General features: G+C 51.5%; 3 protein-coding genes across 12 annotated transcripts in view; 2 read left to right on the top strand and 1 right to left on the bottom strand.

Annotated features, from left to right (window-relative positions):
* Nucleotides 1–25,244, top strand: part of ACTR8 (actin related protein 8) — a 44,565-nt gene that overhangs the window by 13,369 nt on the left and 5,952 nt on the right. The gene's annotated exons all lie outside the window — the stretch shown is intronic.
* Nucleotides 1,290–20,806, bottom strand: IL17RB (interleukin 17 receptor B). Of its 7 annotated transcripts, none has more exons than XM_007500610.3 (11): nt 20,674–20,806; nt 18,119–18,143; nt 16,573–16,707; nt 15,919–16,046; nt 14,884–15,010; nt 11,762–11,809; nt 10,857–10,999; nt 9,894–9,962; nt 7,527–7,620; nt 6,978–7,079; nt 1,290–4,595 (listed from the first exon to the last, which is right to left on the bottom strand). In XM_007500610.3, exons 1-11 carry the CDS (start codon nt 20,752–20,754, stop codon nt 4,096–4,098), a joined length of 1,452 nt encoding a protein of 483 aa, XP_007500672.2. In that variant the 5' UTR covers nt 20,755–20,806; the 3' UTR covers nt 1,290–4,095. The 7 variants fall into 7 exon arrangements, with proteins under 7 accessions (XP_007500672.2, XP_007500673.1, XP_056660145.1 ...); XM_007500611.3 differs by lacking the exon at nt 18,119–18,143 and adding an exon at nt 16,840–16,875 and having other exon boundaries at nt 20,674–20,797; XM_056804167.1 differs by lacking the exon at nt 20,674–20,806 and adding an exon at nt 16,840–16,875 and having other exon boundaries at nt 17,283–19,838.
* CHDH (choline dehydrogenase) overlaps nt 20,769–25,244 on the top strand; it is a 33,115-nt gene continuing 28,639 nt past the window's right edge. The window contains exon 1 of one of the 4 annotated variants that reach the window (XM_007500608.3): nt 20,769–20,990. In XM_007500608.3, the coding sequence (XP_007500670.2) occupies nt 20,784–20,990 (207 nt within the window). In that variant the 5' untranslated portion in view covers nt 20,769–20,783. The other 3 variants (XM_016424626.2, XM_056804163.1, XM_056804162.1) reach the window with 3 other exon arrangements.

The following is a 25,244-nucleotide window of genomic DNA, read 5'->3' as shown; positions in this document are numbered from 1 at the left end:
CCCAGGTTGAGAAGTAAAGGATGACTGGAGAGCCCAGGGTGAGAAGGATGACCCAGAGAGCCCAGGGTTGAGAAGTAAAGGATGACCCGGAAAGCCCAGCATGAGAAGTAAAGGATGACTGGAGAGCCCAGGGTGAGAAGGATGACCCAGAGAGCCCAAGGTGAGAAGTAAAGGATGATCCAGAGAGCTCAGCATGAGAAGTAAAGGATGACTGGAGAGCCCAGCATGAGAAGTAAAGAATGACCAGAGAGCCCAGGGTGAGAAGGATGACCCAGAGAGCCCAGGTTGAGAAGTAAAGGATGACTGGAGAGCCCAGGGTGAGAAGGATGACCCAGAGAGCCCAGGGTTGAGAAGTAAAGGATGACCCAGAAAGCCCAGCATGAGAAGTAAAGGATGACTGGAGCCCAGGATGTGAAGGATGACCCAGAGAGCCCAAGGTGAGAAGTAAAGGATGACCCGGAGAGCTCAGCATGAGAAGTAAAGAATGACCAGAGAGCCCAGGGTGAGAAGGATGACCCAGAGAGCCCAGGTTGAGAAGTAAAGGATGACTGGAGAGCCCAGGATGTGAAGGATGACCCAGAGAGCCCAGCATGAGAAGTAAAGGATGACTGGAGAGCCCAGCATGAGAAGTAAAGAATGACCAGAGAGCCCAGGGTGAGAAGGATGACCCAGAGAGCCCAAGGTGAGAAGTAAAGGATGACCCGGAGAGCTCAGCATGAGAAGTAAAGAATGACCAGAGAGCCCAGGGTGAGAAGGATGACCCAGAGAGCCCAGGTTGAGAAGTAAAGGATGACTGGAGAGCCCAGGATGTGAAGGATGACCCAGAGAGCCCAGCATGAGAAGTAAAGGATGACTGGAGAGCCCAGCATGAGAAGTAAAGAATGACCAGAGAGCCCAGGGTGAGAAGGATGACCCAGAGAGCCCAAGGTGAGAAGTAAAGGATGACCCGGAGAGCTCAGCATGAGAAGTAAAGAATGACCAGAGAGCCCAGGGTGAGAAGGATGACCCAGAGAGCCCAGGTTGAGAAGTAAACGATGACTGGAGAGCCCAGCATAAGAAGTAAAGGATGACTGGAGAGCCCAGCATGAGAAGTAAAGGATGACTGGAGAGCCCAGGGTGAGAAGGATGACCCAGAGAGCCCAGCATGAGAAGTAAAGGATGACTGGAGAGCCCAGGATGTGAAGGATGACCCAGAGAGCCCAGCATGAGAAGTAAAGAATGACCAGAGAGCCCAGGGTGAGAAGGATGACCCAGAGAGCCCAGGGTGAGAAGTAAAGGATGACTGGAGAGCCCAGCATGAGAAGTAAAGAATGACCCAGAGAGCCCAGGGTGAGAAGTAAAGGATGACTGGAGAGCCCAGCATGAGAAGTAAAGGATGACTGGAGAGCCCAGGGTGAGAAGGATGACCCAGAGAGCCCAGCATGAGAAGTAAAGGATGACTGGAGAGCCCAGCAGAGAGCTCAGTGACACTGATCAGCTGCTCCCACAGGCTGGCCACAGAAGGAGAGAGATGGGGTCACAAGCTCCTCTTGCTGCTTCGGGATCCAGTTTGGGCAGGATGTCTGAAGAGCATTTAGGGTCTCATTGTTCTTTCTGTGGCCTTATGTCACTTCCCTGGTGCCCCACCTTCCACACCCTTCAGCCTGTGCAGGCCTCCAAGTCTTAGAATTCTTAGGGTATAGACATTTTTGCCATTTTGTGGTCTACCGCAGACTTAACCACTCCCGGATCCTCAGGCTGTCCCATCACTACTGCTGCCACAAGTGCTGCCTAGGGGAAACCATGTGTTTGACCCATCAGAGTCTGTGCTAGCTGCTCCTAGACTCAAGGGGATGCTCTTGAGTCATGTTCCTAGCTCTATCCCCAGTTGCTGCTGTTCAGAAAGGCTGGACCCATGACCTTGCTCATCTCATCATCTTTGCCAATTTGGGGGGCATAAGAAAAACCCTTAGAGTTGTTTTGATTTCTCTTATTCGTCACTTAGATCAATAGCTCACATGGTTTGCTCCTTTTTATTGCAGTACATTTGTATTTATTCCCAATATATCTTGATGTCAGATCCTTACCAGAGATGTCAAAATGCTTTTCCTTCAAAAAGACTCCTCGTCATATTGTTAATGCCAAGACTTTAAAATGTCGTGTCGTCAGAACAGGCTGTTTTCTCTTTTATGACCATTTCTGTCATTTGTTCGGTATAACCTGTGAAAGGTATCTCATCTGGTTCTTGTCTGATTGTTTTGTAGTGAGAACTTATATATTAATATTTAGGGTTTGAGCATATTGTGCTATATGGTAGAAGACAGTGACTGAACCCATTTTCTTTCAGATGCCTTTTAGCTTTGCAGCAGTTCATATCTAATAGGAGACGTATCCCCCCCAAGTAATTGACCTTCTCAGGTTTTTGAGCCTGGGTGTGGTTTAGATTCCATTATTTAGGATCCTACATTGTCCAGGTTGCTTGGCTGATGTGCTTTTCTATTTTTAAGAAGTCCTGGCTAGTTTAAGTGATTCCTGCTAGTGGCACAGTTTGACCTCTGGGAAATGTTCATCCCCTCATTCCAGTTTTTTAAAATCATTTTCCTTGATATTCTGACCTTTTGTTCTTCCAAATGAATTATTTATTTTGTCTAATCTGCAGATTATCCCAATTGGTTTCTTAGCCTGGCTTTCAAGGCCCACTGGAATTGGGTGCCCCTCTCTTTTCTGGTTTTATCTCAAAATAGCTGACTTTACTGCCTTTTATCCCAGTGTAGCCACACTAGTTGCCTTCCCCGAATGTAAGTTCTGCACTAATCCAATGTCTCTTGTCATTCCTGTACCTACAATGCTCTCCTCCTATTGAAATCCTGCCTTTTCTTCAGGAGACATCTCAGTCTCCCATCCTCAGTGAAGCTTCCTTGGATTCCCCCAAAGGAAACGACACTTGCCCCACTTTGCTGAACTCCTAGAGCCCTTGGTTTGGACTGTTCTGTGCTGAGGTGTTTGTCATGGGCCCTACCGGGATGTAAGCTTCTTGAGGGCAGGAACTAGAACGTACTCATTTTGATATAGTCCCTCCCCCAATAAACAAGCCCCCATTATACTGTGCTTTGCATATAGCAGGTGTTTGGTAAATGTTACTTTGAAGTCATCATTCACTCTTTATGGACATTTGTGAAAAAGAACAGAATTAGCAAGTTCTAAGTTATACACTTGGCAAATGCTTATGTGGCTAAAAAAGGTGTGACTGGGAGACTGGTTCGCAGGGTCTAAAACCTTCCTCTCCCTTCTGCTTTTCTAGCACTCCCCAAGAAGTTGACTACACATTCCTCTTCCCAAAGGTGGAAGGTATTATTGAATAAGAGCTTTGTGTCAGTTAGGGTGTGTGTGGCCATGAGGGAAAATTCTTTTTAACTTTTTTTTTTCTGATTACATGTAAAAAAAGTTTTACATTCATCTAAAAAAAATTGTGAGCTCCAGATTCAGAAGCCTCCCTCCCCTCTCCCTCTCTTAGACATTAAACAATTTCATATATAAGGTTTTATATGTATATGTATATATATATGTATATATATATGCACAATCATGCAAAACATTTCCATATTAGTCATGTTGCGAAAGAAAAAACACACACAAACCCACAAAAAATAAAATGAAAAACAGTCTGCTTCCGTCTGCATTCAGACTCCCATCAGTTCTGTCTCTGGAAGTGGACAGCCTTTTTCAATATAAGCCCTTCAGAATTGTTTGGGATCTTTGGATTACTGAGAAAAGCTAGGCCATCCACAGTTGTGCAGGATTGCTGATACTGTGTCCAGTGTTTGCCTGGTTCTGCTCACTTCTCTCTGCATCAATTCATGGAAGTCTTTGCAGGCTTTTCTTAGCTCTTCCTGTTCATCATTTCTCATAGCACAATAGTACTCCATCACAATTAACTCATCCAGTCATTTCCCAATTGACAGATAACCCCCATGAGGGAAGTTCTTGAGCAGTTTTCCCTCCACTTCCAGAGCTAGAATCAGGCTTTGCTTCTCCTGGTCCCTTCATCCTACCTTTCCTGGTAATTCAGGGAAATGAGCTGGAATGAGCCCTGAGGTATACAGCTAGTCTCCAGGGCTAAATTGTGAGGAGGTCCTTACAGAAGAGCATGGCATCCTTCATAAGCTGGTACTTGGGACAAACACCAAGAGCACTGTGATCCTCAGCTAAGGTGACTTTCCCAAGCGAGACGACAAGGTATTTGTGCAAGGAAACCTGGCTTTTCAGATCACTACAGAAAAGGTTAAATGCAAGAGTGAAGAGGTCTTGGGAACTGTCTCTATGCCCACCTGCATTGGGGTAACAGAAGCTGTCGCACGTGCACGCCTGGCTAGAGAAAAAGAATATAATTTTGTCTGCCTCCTTCTTCTGGGTAGTGACCCACAGGACAAGGCCCACTTCTGCTATTTTCCTCTTTTGCCACTGGTCGAGGATGACATCGCTTCTGCAGTGATCCTGCAGGTACTCAGCAAAATCACAGACAGCATGATAGAAGCAGACATGGGGGTGGTATATGATAAGCACCTTGATGGGCGGAAGGAGCACTGGGGTGTGAAAAAGAATCTTCTTGACTCTTTCTGTGAACACAAGACAAATGATATACTCGTTAGCTGGGAGAGATGGAGAGAAGAAGGGTACTAGGAAGGTGGTTTCACTTTGTGCCTACCTCACAAGGTTAGGTTAACCTGCCACCCTAGCCCAGCCCTTCTGCCAAGCCTGCTCCCCCTCCAGTGGCACCAGGAGCTCAACTTTGTTCTTCATAAACTAACCTGCTATAAATGCAAACCTTGAGAAAACTGAGAATTCAACACATAACCTACCAACAGGAGAGGCCCATCATTACTGATAAAATACAAACATTTTTATAGCTATGACCATCCAAATACTCATTGCCTCAACTTTCTATGGAATGCAAAGCTCTCAGAGTAGAGAACTGACCAGGAGAAATCAAAATGCATCCCTGTTGGCCCATCTGCTAAGAAAACAACACTGAAGATGTTTATCAAAGAACCTCCAGAAAGAGGAGCTTGTGGTCCCAACTTGTATTCAGTTACCAGAAGCTGTTGTTTTCTCCACCTTTGCAAAAGTTAGCCACATGCCAACCATGAAAGAATTGGTTGGATTCCTGACCTACCCTTGGACCATCTCTATCTGAACTCCATCAAATATCAGATGAAGAGAACGATGATAACTAACATCATTATTGACATAAGAACTGCTCCTGGGATCAGATGAGAGAGAACTGTAAGCTGAAATCTCCCAAAACTTTGTTTTTAGTCGACAGGAGAGAACCTAGGTGGGAGCCTGTCATAAAAAAAAGTGTCTTCTCCCTGCTAGCATCTATACACATAGCAAAGCTGAGCAAAAGTTTCAGTGTCTAAAATCGGTAAAATTCTAACTCAAGTTGGATCAGCTTAAACAGCAGCAAACTAACTGAATTTGTGGAAGAATTCAATCCAAGCTAAGGTTGTTCTGGTTGATGACTTTCTGATCTTACTTCCCTTTTCAGAGGGCATGGGTGAGGGCTAACACTGGCTTTGGAGTCAGAGATACTGATTTTAAATATTGAGTCACTTGGCATCAGTCACTCCACATCCCTGGGCCTTCATGTCCTCCTCTAGAAAAGGAGGATTTCAGACCAAAGAGCCCCAGACCTCATAGGACGGGACCGAGCTACCAGTAAATCTTAAGGATTCATGTTCATCTCATCATGGGCCAGGAGGTGGCGGCATCTCTTCACCTTCTTCCATTGGAGTAGCCCATTATCAGGATATGTCCAGGGGCTCCATGTAATGAGATTCTACCATCTGTGTTACAGAAATACACAGTAGGAAGGACTTGCCTGTCTGTGCTTTGCTACTGAAGGCATCAAAACCTCTGGGACACTTTCACGCTATGAAGAGGACTTGGGAGACTTGTAAAGAGTGTTTATATGCTTTTATACATCTGTTCCCTACTCCTGGGAGCTTTGAGGAATTAAAAGGGCTGAATAAACACCCATGCTTGTCAATTCATCAGTCCATCCAAGCTGTGTCAGCTGGTGAGGGATTGGAACTGTCCAAGCACCATCCTTCCAACTTCACAGAGCTTGAAGCTGAGAATGTTAGATCTTGAAGAGAATGAACATGGAAATGATTTCCTCCCCAGATCATGAAGCTACTCTTGTAGGCATCTAATTATCGGGACAGTCATGAGCAACAGCATCTCTGTGAAGTGCTATTCACAAGCTTCCCCACTTACTGTTCGCTTCAGTGGTGGGGTGTTTTGGAAATGATCATGCGAGTTACTTACAAAATAAAGAAGTCAAACATCAGACGGGCTGGCTGCCTAGTGGGGGAAGAGTTTGTTCCCAGCATTTAGAGTACCTTTGGCAAATGAGGGCTGTTCCACTTGGGAAATGTGGATCATTTGTTCAGTGGGAGATAACTACCCCTGGTGACTTGGACCAGTGAATGAGAGTCACAGGACCTACAGGCCCATCCTAGAACAGTCAGTGCTGAGGTCAGCCTTCTGCAGAAAGGCTTTCCTTTTGGATTTCAAGCCACGACACCCAAATGGCCCTGCTCCCTCCAATCCATGACTCCTCTTCCCTTTCCCCTGCATGGGCTACATTCCTTTTGTTGTAAGAGAGTGCTGAACAATGATTTATCATCACCCTTCTTGTTTTAAAAAGGCTTTCATCTCCCTGAACACCCAAGTTCTATGCTGACCCATCAAACCCATTTAATTCAGATTGAGAAACAGACAAGTGAAAGGACCTGTCCAAGGTGATAGAACTGTTGCCTGGCAGGGCTGGGACTCAAGCTGTAGTCTCTTGACCCCACAGGCCAAGCCAATCCCGTCACATTGCAGCTGCTGTTCACAAGTCACAAAGAATAGGCATATTTTAAGGCCTATCTGAAGCTCAATTACGGCAGCAGCAGCAGCAGGTGTGCACACGCATGGGCTGGGGCCCTTACCATGCCTCCACAGAAGATAGAGTCCAACGGCTAGCACCCACAGGGCCACACCCAGACTGGGCAGGATAATGAACAGCTGATATTTCCATGGTTGGCTTTTATCTAGCAAGGAAAAAGCAGAATCACAACCACATTTAAATACAGCTTATTTCTCTCTTCCCCCACCGCAAGCCTGGGACGGCATCTCTCCATGGCCAGAAGAAAGACTGGGGAACTTTCTGAGCAACAGGTCTAAATGGTGCTGGTAGGAGCTCATGGGACCCAGGAGAAGCAAGCAGAACAAGACAAAGCTCCCCCTCCCATTTCCCTCCATCCCTTCCTGTCAGGATGCATTTCACCCCATGTAGGTTGTTCTTTTCCTGTGAGTCCATAGGGAGATTCCACCTCCCTAACTAGATATTCCCTAAGGTTGGAGGTTCTGTCTTAGGGACTTGGAAGGACTGTAGAGCTGACCTAGCCACTCTTTGTATAGGACACTCCCCTCCAGGATGGTGAAGGAACTGTGACTTAAGAGTGTTTTTTAAAAAGAAGGGCTACTTAGACACTTACTTGGTTCTACTGGTCTGAGTATTTCCGGGCAGCTGAATATAGTTGCACTACGCCGTGGGCATACATAACTGCATGTAGAGAAGTGAGGAATTATCTGAGGAAAAATAAGATCGACATATTTGTTTCCAGGTCCTTGGGCCATGTTCTACCCTTAGCCACACACCCTCCACTGGCCCCTCCCCTGATTCTGGTCCACAGTGCTATAAACAAGCTCTGCCAAGAGTTAGAAACTGTTCACCCCAGAAGAGATCAGAGAGGGCTCTTTTTTCAAGAAAGGAAACCATTTAAGCTCATTCAGAAATAAACCAACCTTAGAATTCTCAAATGCAATACCATTCCCTTTCTGGAGCTTCCTCTTTTCTGACAATGAGGAGTTCGGAAGTTCCTCTCAGCTCTAATATATAAGGTTTGATATCCTGCCTGAGTCCCTACGGTCTCAGTATCTAAAGATACAGACCAATTCAACCTTGTAAACATTTATTAGAGGCCTGCTATGTGCCGGATATTGTTTCTAGAGCTGTGTGTCCCAAGAGAAATATGAAGTAGCACCTGCCCTAAAGGAGCTTGCCTTCTCCCAGCACACCTACACCACTGTTCCTGTGGCCCTCAGAGCAGTGTGTGAATGAAAGAATGAGATAAAATGACGTCTTTTCTTGTTTCCCCCCAAGCATTAAGAAAAGTCTTTATCCACCAGGAATACTGGTACCTAAAACTTCATGGCTCAGTGGTCTACCAAACCCTAACAATTTTTGAATTTTGTAAATGATCTCTTATTAGTAAAATAAATATTTTTTCAGATCAATCCTGGCAGAGGGCTCTTGACTTCAGCCAGTAGTTTGTAGGGTGTTTCAAGGACTCTGGTGAGCTGGTCTTGGCTACAACACATCTGCCCAAGTGCCCTTGGAAATGCAAGGAGTGAGACTTAACAAGGACTTGGACAGTTCAAGAATTCCTAGCTTAGTGTTATCACATAACCAGTTGTCTGCATGGGAAAATTGTTTAGACTCTGGGCCTCAGTTTCCTTATCCACACAGTTTACTCTGTCCTGACAGCGACCCAGAAACTAAACTGAACTGACTGACCAACCCCATCCACCAAAGCACTTCCATATACATGAGCTCTTTTGAGCATCATAACAATCCAGAGGATCAAGGTCCCTTATAGAGTGAATGATGGAGTCAGGACTCTAGCCTAAGCCTTGTCTCTCTCATGCCCATTTCCTTCTTCCTCACAGGGTAACTGAGGATCTAGCAGGCAGTCAGGGAAGATTTCTGAAAAAAATCAAATGGTCCTTGCTCTCCTGGAGTTCACATAGGGAAAGGGTTGCACTGCAAGGCCAATGGAAAGGTCCTGTAGTTTTGAGGGTGCTGTGGCCAAATGAGATAAGGCCTCTCCTTTAATGGTTCTGCCATTATGTCTCTCCCAAGGTTTTGAGAGTCTATAACTCCACAAAGATGCTTAAAATCAAAATGGTGTCATCTATCCATGCTGTCTCAGATCCTCGATTAATTAAAAGATGGATGACAATACTTGGGCAGAGCATCTTACTAAAGGAACCAGGTGTCAAAGTTCATTGTATCTACCCTTGAGCTATCCTAGGAGAACGGGGCTCACTCCTTTTAAGAACAAGGGGGTGAGGGGGAAGCTAGGTGGCTCAGTGGATTGAGAGCCAGGCCAAGAGACGGGAGGTCTTAGGTTCAAATTTGGCCTCAGCCAGCTCCTAGCTGTGTGACCCTGGGCAAGTCACTTGACCCCCACTGCCTAACCCTTACCACTCTTCTGCCTTGGAACCAATACACAGTATTGATTCCAAGATGGAAGGTGAGGGATTAAAAAAAAAGAAAGAACAAGGGCCTGTATGAGCCATCAAGGTATAAACTAACTTTCAGAAAAAAGCTAGGTTTATTATTAATGAACATCATCTCCATTATGCAGATAAAGGAAGTTATGGGGCCCATTCCAGGACACAGAATTAGGTGGTCTAACATTTAGGGATTCTCGAACTGCCTAAGATCCTGCTGTTTTTCACTCTGGGGAACCTCAGTGAATGGGCAGATGTGCTAGGACATGGAGCCAGACTCCAGTGTATCACACTCTCCATCCAGCCTCTCATTCACAAACAACAACTTGGTTGACTCCACCAGGCAGCTGGAACAACCCTTCTTGCAAAAGAGGTGGACCACAGCCTGGGCCATCAGCCTCCCTCCCCTAGACAAGGGGGACCAACCAAACAGTTTGGCTAAAATGCTTCACACTGGGACACAAAGGTGAGCTGGGCAAGGAAGGTAGCGTAAGGTGAGTGCTATCTACAGATGAATTTACCGGAAGCCAAGGGGTGGGGAGGACCCCCAACGAAGGGTTACTTACCTGCACTGTGTCCCCTTTACCTTCCTCCACCGGCACTGGGATGACCACAGAAACCCAGCTCTGGTTTAACTAAAGGAAAGGACAATCATAGTTACTTGGGACAAGGAGGAAGAAAGTTCAGTGATCCAGCTCTGCTGCTAATACCCCATCTGCACCTCATGGAACACAGCACCCAGGCCAAGGATGCCCAGTATTCTGCTGACTTGAGGATTATCAGTGGTTCCCAGTAACCACTGAGGCAGTCGTATATGAGTCCTTCAGAGCAGGCAGCCAACCTGCCTACTGTGTGCCTGGCACTGTGCTTAGCTCTGAAAATGGAGAACACTTGTCACTTCCAGACAGACTTTTGATGATGTCATTCCAAGCGCTTCCATCTCACCAAAATGGTCTTTGGACTTTCTGGGGTAGCAAAACCACCAGGAACAAAGCAGGTGGCCAGGGATCAAAGTTGACTGGAAGACTATTGTGCCTCGAGAACAAACAAAGGAATGCAGAAAAATTCAAGAGACTGTTCTATAACTTGCAACGGGAAGAGAATAGACCCAAGAAGAAAATAACATGATGGAAAGGAAAGAATGAGCTCAACCCAAGTTTAATGATTAATCTTGGCCCTAGAGAATTGATAATGAAATCTTTCTCTTCCCTGCATCAAAAGGATTAGGAAGTGTGAAAGAGGCATTCTCTCTTCCTTCATGCCTCTTCCACAGAAGTCAGAAAGTTTCCTGTGCTGATAGATGCAGTCAGTCGATTCTGCACATTTGTTTGTCTTTGTTCTAAGGAAGGGAGTATTCAGGAAAATGAGCATGGCTTAAGGGAAGAAAAAAGCCTTCAAGAAAGCATTACCAACAAATTAAAAATCTACGATATTCACTGTCATATTTGAGACTCCCTTTCTTGGGATAAGAAAGGAGAAGATGCTGCAAATGGAAAAGAGCTGAGCCCTGAGAGAAATGAAGATCGTACCTCCTTTGTTTCTGTGTTGTTCAGTACTTCTCCCTCCTTCAACACCAAAACATTGTACTTGAGCCCAAAGCTGCTGGTGCTAAAATTCACCTGGACAACGTTCTCCTCCTGACACGCAGTGATGTTGGCAGTCCATTGATTCTCTGTGGGTTATCCAGGATGGGAAAGGGTGAGGTTACCCACTCTGCCCTCATGAAACTCCCAAATGCCATGTCATCTTCCCTCCACAGAAGTAAATACCCCAGACTCAAAGGCTCTGGGCTCAAACACGGGGGATGTTCTAACTGCCTCGTAAGGAAGCCAGGAACACTGGAAGAGGTTTTGGATCCCCTAAGACCCACCTCCTCCAATATCCTGCCATGCAACTGTGAGTACGTTACTTGCCTGTTTTCTCATGAGTAAAAAATGGGTTTGATGGGAGAATTAAAGGTACCTTCCATTTTGAAGCTTCTATGATCAAAGGTACCAACAGCCCTTCTTCCCTTCAGTGGCTTTCACACTGGGGGAAGCATCAGCTCATAGATGGGCCCTTGGAAAGAAGGGCCTTCAGAGGCCTTATTTTACAGTGAAGGATTCTGAGGTCCAGAGAAGGGAAGAGGCTTGCTATATTAAGTGTTTGAGGCTAGAAAGATGTTCATGGGCCATTTAGTCAGCCCCTTCATTTTATAGATGGGAAAAGTGAGGCAGAGGCAAAGTGACTTACCCAAGGTTCCACAGCTAGTAAACATCTGAAACTTAGAGGAGACTTACTGGCCATCTAGTCAACCCCCTCATTTTCTGATGGGGAAACTGAGGCAGGCAGAGTTCATGTGGCTTGCTTAGGGTCTCACAGCTAGATAATATCTGAGGTCAGATTTGAACTCAGGTCTCCAGTGTGCCACCTTCTCCAGAAGCCCTGTACTCACCATCTTCTTGACACTTTCTGGTATATTTCATCACTGGGTTTTTGCAGCCTAGAAGGTAAAATAAAACATTTTTACATTTTCACCAAAGGCTCCTTTCTCCCTTGTCCTCCCCATCCCCACCCCAACATACATGTGATATCCTCCATAATGAAACAGACCTACACACAGAGCCAAAGCTGGACCATCAAATTTGAATGCATTAGTTTAATTTGAATACCAAGCCAAGGGTGGAGGCTAATGTCCTGGCACTGAGTGATGGCCCTAGTGCTACGCAAATTAGAAGCTTGTAATATCGATAGCACCCAAAGGCCCCAGGAGAAGGGTGGGAGCCTGGTATGAAGCTGGGCCATCTGTCATTTCCAAATGAGCTTTTCTGTGGTTCCAGGAAAACCCGAAAAGTCCATCCTGAATGTAGAGCCATGGAAACCCTCCACCACTTTGGCTCCCAACCCTTCGCTGAAAACGACCCAACTCGGTACTCTTCTCATGCATTGCTGGCTCTTGAGTATTGTTAGGTAGGAGGTCAGGGGCTCTGCGACCCAGGATATCAGCAGGGAAAGGGAGGGAGAATGGCGGATCTTTCTGGATCAAGCCCCATTCATGGGAGTCCAGAGTCCTCAGCATCGCTCCAGGCTACGTTTCTGTAGGTTGTACAGACTGAAAGAGTCGAAGCCCCTTGAGGACAGGAGCCACCTCATTCTTTTCCTTTTTGTCCACCATATATACCGGGGTAAGAAATGCTTGTGACAGCTGTTCCCAAGACTCCACAGTTGCATTTAAGAAACACTTATGGGGCATCTCTTCTGGATGCAGCTGCATGCTGGGTGTGGGACACACCAGCCTTAACCTGCCCCTGTGGAGCTTGCAAAGGGACTCAACCAAAATATAATAATCCCCCCATCAGTACCCACCGTGTGCCAGGCCCAGCTAGGTGCTGGGGAATAAAGGAAAAATAGAAACAAGCCCCTGCTGTCAGGAAGCTGACCTGCCACCCAATAGAAAGATACAAGGAAACTCCCCAGGTATGCCGGGAACTGGTATTTAGGCCAGGCTTTCCTGGGCAGACTGCAGAGAAGCAAAGAAGGGAAGGCACTCCAGGAACATGGCACAGCATGAGCAAAGGCAGGGTATGCCTAGAGGACTGTGAGTGGTCAAGTTCTGCTGGAGAATAGGCCATGGACCAAGGAAGAGTATGAGATGAGACTGGAAAGATGAGGTAGGCAAACATAGGGGATAGCTATGTGGTGCTGCAAGCACTGGTGTCATTAATGGCAAGAAGACCTGGGTTCAAGTCCTGCCTCAGACACATGTGACTGGGCAAGCCACTTCACCTCAGTTAACTTGTCTATAAAATGGGCATAACAGCATTGACCTCCCTGGATGTTGTGAGGGTTAAATGAGATCGTAATCATAAAGCACTCAGCACTGGCACAAAGTGCTACATAAATGTAGTTATCCTTGTTATCATCCTCATTCGTTCTAAGCCAGTAGAGCAGCTTTAGCTGAACAGCTGAAGAACTACCAGGGCCAGAGCTGTGTATAAGGCGGGTGAGTGCCAACAGCACTGGGGGAACTAGAGGGAGAGGAAGTCGAGTGGGAAGGACCAAGAGCGGCTACCGGAGTAGTCCAAATAGGCGCGAGAAGGCAGGATGAGTGAGGGGCAAGGCCAGGGGAGAATGAGCTCAGTGAGGAGCCAGCACAGCTTGAGGTGTCCTGGAGGCCGTCGGAGGTGCACATCTTGTGTTGGGCCAATAAGTCAGGCCTGAAGATGCAAATTTAGGAAGCTTTCAGTCGATCAACAAGCTTTTAATCAACTCTGGGCATACCCGGGGAGAACTGAGCTCTGTCATGGATGTGAATGGGATTCCTGAGGGAGAGAGATAAGAAGACCAAGAGCAGAAACTGGGGGACCCCTCCCCCCTTCAGGAATTGGCAACAGGATGAAGAGCTGAGGAAGAAATCGGAGGCATCCTACCTCCAAGCCAAGGAAGGAAAGCCTAGGCAGGGTGCTCCTCAATTTCATATGTCGTAGAGAGCTCAGGGAGGCCTCTGGATTGAGTAGGTGACTAAGGAAACTGGTGGTTTAGGAGAGAGCAGTCTCCATTAGAATGCAGCCTCTCTGGGCCAGCTAGGTGGCTCAGTGGGATAGAGGCGAGGTCCTGGGTTCAAATCTAGCCTCAGACACTTCTGAGCTATGTGACTCTGGGCAAGTTACTTAACCCCAGTTGGCTAGTCTGCACCACTGTTATGCCTTGAAACCAAGAATGTAATCTCCTTGAGGGCAAGAAGATTCTTCTTCATCTTTGTCTTTATATCCCCAGTGTAGTGCCTTCAACCATGATAAATGCTTATTAAACTTGGTAGTGGGGACAGAAGCCAGACTATGAGAATGAGCTAGGAGCAGGAGAAGATTTCTGCAGATTAGAGCAACTTGGATCTGTTTGTAAGCAGACGGAAAGAGACAGGGGGATGCCAGCTTGAGAAGGGTCCTAAGAAAACCTGGGAGGGGAAGAAATGCTGGATTCATCCTCAAGCCAGTGAGGAAGGGGCAGAGAATGGGGGGGGGGGGTGAGATTAAGAATTTTGAGCAGCTCTCCTTGGAGGTGAATTGAACAACTAAGCAGGTGGGCCCCAAAGAAAATAGGTTACCTCCCCAACTCCCTTGTGTGTATGTGTGTGGGTGTCCATGGCTGTGGAACACTAGATATTGTCAGGGGGTCATTTTAGAGGATGTTCAAACATATTGATTGGTTTTCCTGATTTTTTTTCTCTTTCTCAAAATCTGTTAACTGAGATATTTGGGGGAGAGTAAAGGAGGAGGCCAATAAAAACTTCTTGTTAAAACTGCCGGTGACTCCAAAGCACAGGTATTCCTGAAGAACAACTGGACCGCTTCCTCACACTGTTTCTCTTGTTAAACTCTTAAGTTTCTCGAGGGTAGGAACCATATTTTGCCTTTTCATTCCCCTTTTCGTAGCACATAATGATAAGTGCTTGACTGCCTGAATCCAGACAGATGATTGCCTAGAAAATCCCAGGCTTGAGGCAAATCCAATGAAAGCTATCCCAGCCAGGGGCCAGAGGGAGAGATGCAAGTGAAAACATCCCAGGGAGGCCCTTACCTGATGAGGTGAATTCCACTGAAATGGCTGTAGAGTCTTCATTCATATTTGCAGGTGGGATATTATGTGCTCTGATGAAATAAGTGGTTTCAGGCTGTATAGGGAATCCAACGTAATGAAACTCCCACTAAAAGGCAAAACGATTGATCATTGACCACTGATCGCCCTCTGAAATGCACAAATTCAACAGTCTTTGGGGCATCGATTTTCAATTTCTGGTCTGTGGCTCAAAGTCATCAACTCGCACGTCAAATTTTCATTGATCCAGGCAAGAGACATAACAGAATGTGTGGCCTGAATTGCCATGAGCCAAAGAGGAGAGACAAGGGAAAATGGGTGATGGGAAGGCTGTTACAATATCAGTAGATCAATCAGTCAAGTACCAATGAAGCATGGTGTGAGCACACTGGAGAAGCAGCATGGAGCAGATCATGTGTGGAAGAGTCCTTTTCCACATAAGACCTAACCCTATTCAAGAGAGAGCTGTGAAGCTCAAGGACTGTACAGTACTCTAGGGAGGGTGAGCTGGAAGGAATTCTCATGGGATCAAGTCATTTTTGTAGGGTTTTTTTTTTCCTTAAATGTTTACTTTCTTGGTAACAGTCTTGGTAATAATTCTAGGACAGAAGAGCAAAGGACTAGGCAAATGGGGTTTAGTGACTTGCCCAGGAAGTGTCTAAGGCCAGATTTGAACCCAGTTCCTCTAGTCTCCAATCCTGGCTCTCTTTCCACTGTGCCATCTAACTGTCCCTCTGCCTCTTTTACTGTGTAATGAAAACTTGGTCTAAGTTTGAAGCCTTGTGAGTCAATGTGCTTGTAAAAGGAATGGGGTGCCACCATTGGGGAAATGATAGCCACCAGACTTCCTGGGTTCTCTCTGAGGATGGGGCACCAAGCCAGGTAGGTGACAAAGAGCCCAGGTGGCATCCAGGCCCTCCATATGAGAAGGCTGCCAGTTAGCAGCTGCTACCTCTAGAAGTGACCAAGTTCTAGTGACTGTATAAGAATACTCCCTCTCTAGAGGCTGTTTCTTACTTTGCTGCCACTGGGTGGCGTTTGATTGTAAAATGCTTCTGTGTAATTGCATCTCACACAGCCGTAGGACAAGAATTGGCCGCCTCCATTCACACAGATTTTGGTAGCCTTTAACATCTGGATACTTCCTGGAAGCAACAGAGCAAGAAAAGAGCGTCGGGGAGTAATTGATCAACTCAACCGACCAACCTTTATAAAGCACCTACTGTGTGCCAGGCACCAAGCTAAGGCCCAAAGCAGGCAGTCCCTGCCCTCGAGGAGTAGCCTCTCAAGAGAGGAGTCCAACTGTATGAATTGGAACATGGAAGATAGAGTGGAAGGAAGGGAGCCTTAGAGGGGACGAGCCTGAAAACGAATGGGCAAGCGCAAAGACAAGGCATCCATCCCTCCCTCTCAGGGGACAACAGAATTTGGTGTCACCCGTGGGCTCCAGTTATAACATTCCAACACCCAGTACCAGCATGGAGCCTCCGTGCTGTAGCACGGGCATCCGGGTCGTTGCTCACAAACAATCCCGACCCCGTTTTAGGGGGTTTGGTTGGGTTTTACTAGCTTTGGCCAACCACAGCAGCCCCAACATCTTGGAGACGTCCATGAAGCCCAGATGCACACTGATGGCCTGGCTCCCGATGTCCTCCTAGGACCCCCACTCACCATCTTGCTTGAGTGTCCAGCTTATGTTCAGACGGACTGTGTGTGAATTGGAGGGGCTGGCAACGGGATTCACACGGAGGGTCTGCAGCCCTCCTGGAGTCAGGCGGTTTCTGACCATCCACTCTTTAGATGGACCTTGGAATAACGGCATGAAGTAAGGTACTATGATAGGTCATACAGGTATCATTGGAGGCAACCAGGTGCTCGGTAGATCAGACTAGGAGTCAGGAAGACCCCAGTTCTAATCCCCCCCTCAGCTGTTTATACCTGTCAGTCACGTAACCTCTGCCTCAGTTTCTTCATCTGTAAAATAAAGGAGTCGGGCCAGATATCATCTCTAGCCCTTTCAAATTCCAAATATGTATTTATCCCCATTTTATAGATAAGAAAAGCTTCCTGATTTAAGTGAGTTGGTTCGGGACACAGAGATAGGAAGCTTTGGAGATGGAGATGGCCACCAACCAAATGCTATTTACTCCCTAGGTACCATTAGCCAAGTGACTTGACATCTTTAGGCCTCAGTTTCCCCTTCTCTAAAATGAAGAAGTTGGCCTACTTGACCACTGAGGCCCCTTCTAGCTCTCAATCCCGTCATACACCCGTATCCACAATGTCCCGGTTGTATGGAAGCCGGGGTTCTACATGTCCAGGGATCCCCTCCAACGGCTAGTAATGTCCCAATAACGACGTCCCAAAAATCTCTCCCTTACCACCACGTCATTATTTTGAATTTCTTGTCTATTTCTCTGTGGTGCAGCCAGGCCTGAACATCTAGGTGGGACAGCTGAGAGAGAGGTGGGCTGGGAGTCTGGAAGACCTCGGCTCAAATCCAGCCTCAGACAAGCTAGCTGTGTGACCTTGGGCAAGTCACTGCCCCTCCAACTGCCTCCGTTATCTTGTCTGCAAAGTGGGGATAATAGCACCTACCTCCCTGGATAGTCATAAAGGAATGAATGAGATAATAGGCATAAAGTACCTTGTAAGGCTTACAGTACTCTGTAAATGTTAGTAACCAGCTTTTCCATGCAACAGAAATGAATTAACAATGAACAAAAGGCCAAGGAGTCCTTGGGGAAGTCCTCGCTCAGCCCTCAGTAAATACAAAGCAAAGCAGCCACCCACCTCTGGCCTAGTGACTGGGGCCCAGACCAGGAAATGATGGCGGATGAATTCTACAGAATGAACACTGCTTTGGCCTAACCAGTGACGAACATGAAGAACCCAAAGCGCCCGGGAAAAGCCGCTGGGGAGCCACAGAAGATCCGGCCCCCTGGAGCCATGATAAAATCAGAAGAAAAGAGTCCCACAGAGGGCCCCGATGCAAATGTGTCTGCATCTCTTCTGTAGGCAAACTAGGTGAGAGGTTGGACTTTTCACCTCTTCCTTTCGGGCTTATTCGGCTTCTCTAAGGGACCGGCTGTGGTGAGGACGAAAGCAGCCTCCTAATTGGCTCCTCAGTGGATCCTCCATTCTGGAAGGTCTCTTTGGTTCCTCCCAGCATGCCTTGAGCAGGGCTTTCAGCGGACAGACGTGAACAATCACTCACCTGTCTCAGAAAAGCACTTTATAGACTGTAAGAAGCCAAAAAGAGAGAAAGAAACCAAGCGTCAGTCAGCCCAGCAAGAGAAGCCGCTATCTCCACCCGAGAAAAATGGCCCACACGCGGCAGCCGCCATCTCCGAAGTGTTTGTGAACGATTTCTGTTGGCTGGAAGCCAGCTGTAGGAGGGGACTTTAGGCCTCACGGACGCCAAGCCCGCAGTTTACAAAGGGGGAAGCTGAGGCACAGGGAAGGGACTGCAGGCTCCCCCGGCTGGCCGACGCCTGGCGCAGCTCTTGCTCCACTCCGCCATGTGCTCCTCAGCCGCAGCCCCTTGTCATTTGGCCTTTTTTTACACGGGACGGAGGACAGCTTTTAGCAGTCAGCCGGCGCCCCTGGATGTCTCGGGACGAATTAAAGCCAGGGGCGACGGCAAGTCGGCTTCCCAGAGGCTGAGGGAGAGACGGGGACGAGAGCTGTGATTCCTGCAAAGCTCCTGCCTTAGGGAGGCTCGGGGAGGGCAGTGACTGGCCCACAGAACTGGGCCTTCCGGCCTTTGGAGACGAGCCTGCGTCCTCCCTCCTCAGCTCTTCATGAGGCTACAGAGCCCGCCTGGGCCCAGGCAGTGACCTCACACTTCCACGCTGAAGAGAGGTCGGCACCCCACTCGCTGACCACCTACTGGCCCGCCGGGGAGGCCGGACAGGGTCGATGGCTGCCGGGGAGAACCACCTGCCCCCGCCCTCCCTCTCGGCCTCGAAGGCCATTCTGCCATCTTGGATGCTTCTCCCCCTCCCGTGTCTTTGGGTTCTAAACTAAAGCGTTCCCGGCGACCTCAGCTAGGGAAGCCGTCACCGCCGCGTCCGGATCCCCATTAGGGCTGGACAGCCGCGCTGAGTGGAGCTGCCCTTGGGGTGGGCCTCGGTTTCCTCACTTGTAAAGCAGGCTTTGAGCATCTCCGAAGTCCTTGCCAGGCCTCAGGCCACCCCTCCCTTCTGAGGAGGGGCTCGAATGCTCCCAGCTCACCTTCCATCTGAGGCGAAGGGCCCAGGGCCGCCCCGGGGCCAGGAGGGCCGACCCGGGGCCAGGAGGGCCGACCCGGGGCCAGGAGGGCCGACCCGGGGCCAGGAGGGCCGGGCCGAGGGCACTGCAGGACACTAAAACGAGGCTGTTTGCCGCCGGCCGTAGCCCAGCGCCTCTTGGCTCGCTGTCTGAGTGTTGTCGTTGCCATTCTTAGAATCAGCCTGTGTATCGTCCTGAGCCAGGAGAGCTGTTGGGACGGGGCTGAAGTGACTGGCCCAGGGTCACCCCGCCAGGACGTGTCCGAGGCCACCTTGGAGCCCAGGACCTCCCGGCTCCATCCCAGCAGCTCCCTGGCTTGTTTCCATTGTTCATGTTTTGTGAAAGAAAGGCAGAAGCCCAGCCGCCGCGCTCAGGGGAGCAGCTGTGCCAGCCCGCTCTCTGCGGCGCGGAGGGGCTAACCTGGGCCCAGAGGGCACCGCCAGCCGGGGGTCTGAGGACAGGGTGGGGGCAGCGGGCCCCACGCCTCCTCACACCCTCCCCAGCTGGCAGCCGGGCACCTCGCAACACAGACTGCTGGGGGGGGGGGCTGTCTGGGAGGGTTCCAGGGGGGTCCTCTGGCATCAAGAGGGCACCTGAGCAACAGCTGAATGGAACTCGGACCCATCCCAGAATCCTCTGTGGCAAACAGGCAGCCAAGCCTGAGAGGAGCCCCCCCCTCCCCCCCCCCCCCCCCCCCTGCTTTGAGCCGACTCTGCTGGTCACAGACCTCCTGGAATCTAGTCCAATCCCTTCTCATCCCCAATGAGCCCCGAGAAGGGAAATGACTTAGCCAAGGTCTCCTGGGGTCCAGGAGACAACCTATGTGTAGCCTGGTCCACACCGTGGGGTGAGGAGTGTATTTAGAAGCAGGACCCTAGGGGCGGCCAGGAGCTGGGGGAGCAGAGCCCGGCCTCGAGGCAGGGGCTTCTGGGTTCCAGTCTGCCCTCAGCCCCTTCCTGCCCATATGCAAGACTGACTAAGGCAGAAGATGAGGGGTAAAGAGGACCCTCCTCTGCCCAAGGCCTGACGGAGGGGTTCCCTGCCTCAGTTTCTCCTCTATAAAAGGAGGGTTGCACCTCCCAAGCTCGGCTGCCCGGTGGGTGGGAGAGGGGAGCTCCAGGGCTCCAAGGGTCACGGCGGGCGGCTGGGACTCAAAGGGGCCAGAGGGGAAAGCCGGGTCCCCTGGGGGAAGAGCCCAGCCGAGCGCCTCACCCCCTGTTCACTTGCTCTCCCATTGCCGCAGGCGCCGCCGCTAGGGTCCTTCCAGCCCGCATCCTTGGGCTCCTCTCCCTCCCGGCATCCCTCCCTCGGGCTCCTTCCAGGAGCTCAGCCAACCGCGTCGGGGCACACTAGGGATGGGGGCTGTGTGCCTCGGGGGAGCGCCTGCGCCCCTCCGGTCTGACTCCGCTCCGTGCTCGGGGGATGGCCAAAGCCCGGTAACGGCAGGCGCGCGGAGGTGGGAACCGAGGACCTGAAGGGGAGGGATGCCTGGGTGCTTACCGGCTCCGAGAGGCCCAAGGGCGCGGTGCTGCTCAGCCACAGCACGGCCAGGCTCAGCAGGGAGGGCAGCCCCGGGAGCATCTCTGAGGGCGGGCGGGACACGCGGACTGATGCGGGCTGCCTGCGTGGCCGCGGAGCCTTTGGCTGCTCCCGCTGTCGGGCCCCGCCCTCGAGATGGCCCTGCCCACGGGGCTGGGCCAGATGGGGCGGGGGAAGGGGAGTCGGGAGCCTCTTCAGCCCACGCCCTAATTTTCCCCGCCCCAGCCCGCGTCCAGGTGCGCTCGCCCTCCCTGGGCCTCAGTTTCGGGCTCTGTAAAGTGAGTGCAGGGGCGGGGGGTGGACTCGACACCCCCGAGGACACTTGCCGCCCAGGGGCCGTTCCTCACGCGTGATCGTGATCGCGCTCAGCAGCGCCGCCCCGGGGTCAGGATTCGAACCCGCGGCTCGGGGCGGAGTGGCCGCCCTTTGTCCTCCTGGCCCCGGGAGGGGCGGGGGGAGGGGCGACGCCTGGCAGCCCCGGGGTGTCTCCCGCGCGGGCGCAGCCGTTAAAGTTTAGCGGACCCGGACCCGCCCCCTGCCCGCCCCCTCCGCGCCCGGACTGTCCGCTGGAGGGTCCAGCCCGGAGCTCGGAGTGCGGCTGGACGGACGGCCAGACGGACGGACGGCGGGAGCTGGCCAGCGGTGAGGGGGGCCGCGGAAGCGGGGCGAGAGGGCTGCTGGGGCGGGGGTTTGGGGAGCCGAGAGGAAGAGGTGGGGCCTGGCAGCGCCCCCAGGCTCGCTCCCGGAGCCCCTCCCGCTCCGGCCCAGCCCGGCCGCAGCCCAGAGCAGTCCTGGGAAAGCGCCGGAGGAGCTCCGGACAAATGCTTGGCCCCCCGGGGACGGGGGGAGGCTCGGGCTCTCCTGGGCCGGGGCCAGCGCTCAGCAGGCGGGGCCCATGGCTGTGCCCATCAGAGCCTGACTCAGCAGGTGCGCGCTGCTCCGCCCCTCCCCCCAGCTGCTGTTCCCAAACCCCCTGGCTGGGAGGAGGCCCCTTCCGTGGCGAGGGGGCTGGGTGGCCCAGTGGAGAGAGCCGGGAAGGCCTGCCTGCTGCTTTAGGCTTCCAGGGGGGCAGCCCCCTCACTTGACAGATGAGGAAACTGAGGCCCAGAGAGGGCAGTTCAAAGCTCAGCCCAAAGGATGCCTCCTTCTGGAGCCATTACTGGACCGCCTGCCTTCCCCGCCCCCCCTCAGCCCCCAAGTCAGGAAAGACCCGGGTTCTAGTTTATCCTCCGTCGGAACCTGCCCCGAGATAGGCAAGACAGACACGGGGCTCATCAGAGAAGGGGAGAGCATCTGGGAAGCCTTCCTGGAAGAGGCCACGGGAAGGATTCCAGCAGTGGAAGATGGGTGGGGGGCGTCCTGGAAAAGGGCCGGAGGTGCCCCTCCCAGAGCAGTCGGCCCTGCCGGGCCCCTGAGCCCAGAAACAGGCTCTTTAGAGGACAGCGATTGACCCTGGAAAGGAAGAAGCGTCGGCCGGCCACAGGCTGCCCGGGAGCCCCGAGCCCTTGGCCAAAGCCTGGAAGCTGCACGACAGGTTGTCCAGGTTTCGGAAGGCCTCCCTGATCCCTGCAGGAGAAGCAGCAAAGCAGGGAGAGGCGCAGAGGGGGCCCGAAGAAGCAGGGTGAAGGAAGGCCGGAGAGCAGCCCCCTGTCAGGACGCCCCAAGACTCCAGGGCTCTGGGGAAGGCGGAGTCGGGCACCCAAAGGATCCCGCCGCATCCGAGCCTCAGGCTGTGGCCCAGGCGCCCCGGACGTGTTGGCAGGAAGGCCCAGTGGCAGAGCCCGGAGGGCCCCCGTTTAGGCTGGCCTACGTAAAAGCTCTCCTAACAATTGGAGCCCACCCAAAGGGTCCCGGGTGGACGGCCTGGGCCGGTGAGCGCCCCCTGGTGGAAATCTCGCCCGTCGGTTATCTGGGATTTCTCCGGGGTGGGTCAGCCGCAGAGGGCCCGACAAGCCCCCAAATTCTGGGGTCGTGTTTTGGTGCCAGGCCAGGATGGGTACATGAACAGTGGCATGGGCACCAAGAAGGGGGGCCCGAGATGGGGGGGCGTGGGGGCATCCAGACCAGCTGCAGCGGAGAGGGAGCCCCTCAGGGGAATGGCAGCCTCAGAGAGGGGTCTGGAGCAGAGCATCACCTGTGGCCCGGGTCCTCCGAGGGAGGGCTGGACCGGACCCCGGTGATCCGGCCTGAGACCTGGGAGGGAGCCGCGGCCTGACTGCTGTCCAGACGCATCTCTTCGGAAAACCTCTGCAGACCTGCCCCAGAGGTGTCTGGGCCCTGCTGCCCCCACTCGCTCTGGGGGCCGGCCGGCCGGACCTCTGTCTCTCCCAGGGTCTCCGCCCCGGCCGTGGCATCGCAGCCGGTGGGACCCCGCCACCCCGTCTCGTGGCACTTCCTTGGAAAGCAGAGGTTTGTTTTATCAAGTTCCCAGAAGGGGGGTTTGAGCTCAAGGACAGCGAAAAAAGCCACTATTCTTCGGAGTCGAAATTAGGTCAGCCGAGCTGTCCGGCCTTCCCCCAGGCCAGAGGAACTCGGACACTCCAGGCAGGCACAACAAGCCTCCCAGAAGGGGGCGGGCCGTCGGCAAGCATTCAGGAAGCCCCTACTGTGTGCGCCTCAGGGAAAGGAAGACAATTCCTCGCCCTCAAGAAGCTTCCTCCTGTTGGGGAGGGGCAGCTACAGGCAGGCTGCCATCTTTTATTGACCACCCAGTCCCTGAGGCCCAGTCAGGGCCCTCACAGTGCTTGGGACAGGTCGGGAGAGGAAGGGGGGGCTCAGAGGGATTCTGTGGGAGAGGATTCTGTGAACCAAAGAGGGAGGTTCAGCGCGTCGAACTCCCCCCTTTTAGAGATGAGGAAATGGGGCCACCCAGCTAGAATGGCAGAAGGGATGTCAGAAGTCAACTCTTCTAACCTGGGCCTCAGAGAGGGACTTGGACAGAGTCTCCCAGACAACAGAGTTCAGGCTGGGACTTTGGTCCTTTCTGAAGCCCCAGCGTTCAACCCTTTTGTTTTACAGATGTGAAAACTGAGGCCCAGAGAGGGCCAGTGATTTGCCAGGTTGTCCAGGACTCTGTCCTCCCCTACTTGGTAGGATGGAAGGTTTTCTCAGCAGAGCCCTTCTCCTGCTGCCCGAGTCACACAGCCTCCTTTGGGAAGGGGAGTGGGCACTGCCAGCCCCTGGGGCCTAGGACGTGGCCTGAGGGCCCCCATCCTCCCCAGGAGATACTGCTGGGGGTTGGAGGCAGGCAAAACGGAGCCGACCCCCGGAGGAGAGGGACTTTCCCCGCACTCTTGGCTTTGGTTGTTCATCATTTAGCCAGTCAGAAGCTCGGGACCTCCACCGAGGCTCAGGCAGCCCTCCCAGGAGGAATTTTCCATTTTGTTCCTTCTGCAAATATTTACTGGGCCCCAGCACAGCGCTCGGTGGAATTGTTGTCTTCGGCAGGGACGGAGTGGCCCGAGCTGCCAGAACACATTCTGGGAGGAGGCCCCAGAGCGGCTGCGGATAGATCCCTGGCCTAACGGTTCCCCCACCCCAAGCCCTGGGGGAGGGGCCCCCTCTTTGGAGACAGAGCCCGGATGGGGAGATGTCGGCCTCGGCTAAGGTACCCGGCGCTTCGCCTCATCTTTGCCTGCATGGGGCCTCCCCTTCCTCATCTCTGGAATGAAGGAGTTGGCCTGGATGGCCTCGGGGGCCCTTTCAGCGCTAATTAAGGGGATCTTGTCATCTCAGGACAGTCCTCTGAAGAAGCTGCTTCACCTGTGTAAACCTTAAAATTTCTTAGACTTATGAATGTTGGAAATTTCCCCATTGGGAAATCTCATACTTGAAAAAAATTTCCTATTGATAGTAAGAACTCTATTGGAACGTGAAACCCCTTGGCATGGGAGGATCCTTCTCCTCCCTTCTTAAGATTACTTTAGGACAGAAACCTTTTGCTAAACAATGGAAAGGGCTTTGACCTATGCTTAAGCGTAGAACAGGAAGTTCTTTGAGTCATGATTGACTTTAGAATTGATACAATGGAGATACTTGGAATGACAGAACCAGGTCTTGGAACTTCCAATCTCCACCCTGTTCAGGGTAACAGGATTTAGGAGGGGCTGCAGCAAAGATCAAGATTTAATTATTTGAGAATATGGCCTTCAACAGACATGTGCAAAGGGGGGAAGACCTCTAGGTGGTCCTGGGTTAAGCTAGAGCCACCATTGGCACAGGGGAGACATGGACAGTGATTGGTAGATGGGAGAACTGAGGGGAGGGAACTGAGATAGTTGGCTTAAAGATAGGGGGGTCTGAGGACTGAGGAGGAGGAGGTTTTGCTCTGAAGGAGGTCTGAGAGGAGAGAGGTCCTGGAGGGAGAGTCCTGGAGAGGTCTTGAAGGAGGCTGTGGAAGGAGAACTCAGGAGGAGTCAGGAGGAGAATTCTCTGGAACATTTCTTGAAAGGAGGCTCTCTTGAAGGTGGAGCCTGAGGTTGGCATGAGAAGCCTTACCTAGAGAGATCTTGGGTGAGTGATAAAACCAACTG

Source organism: Monodelphis domestica, chromosome 7, assembly GCF_027887165.1.
Source record: "Monodelphis domestica isolate mMonDom1 chromosome 7, mMonDom1.pri, whole genome shotgun sequence".
Lineage (NCBI taxonomy): Eukaryota > Metazoa > Chordata > Mammalia > Didelphimorphia > Didelphidae > Monodelphis > Monodelphis domestica.
Note: the sequence above shows the minus strand (reverse complement) of the source record. Positions and strands in the feature narration are given on the sequence as shown.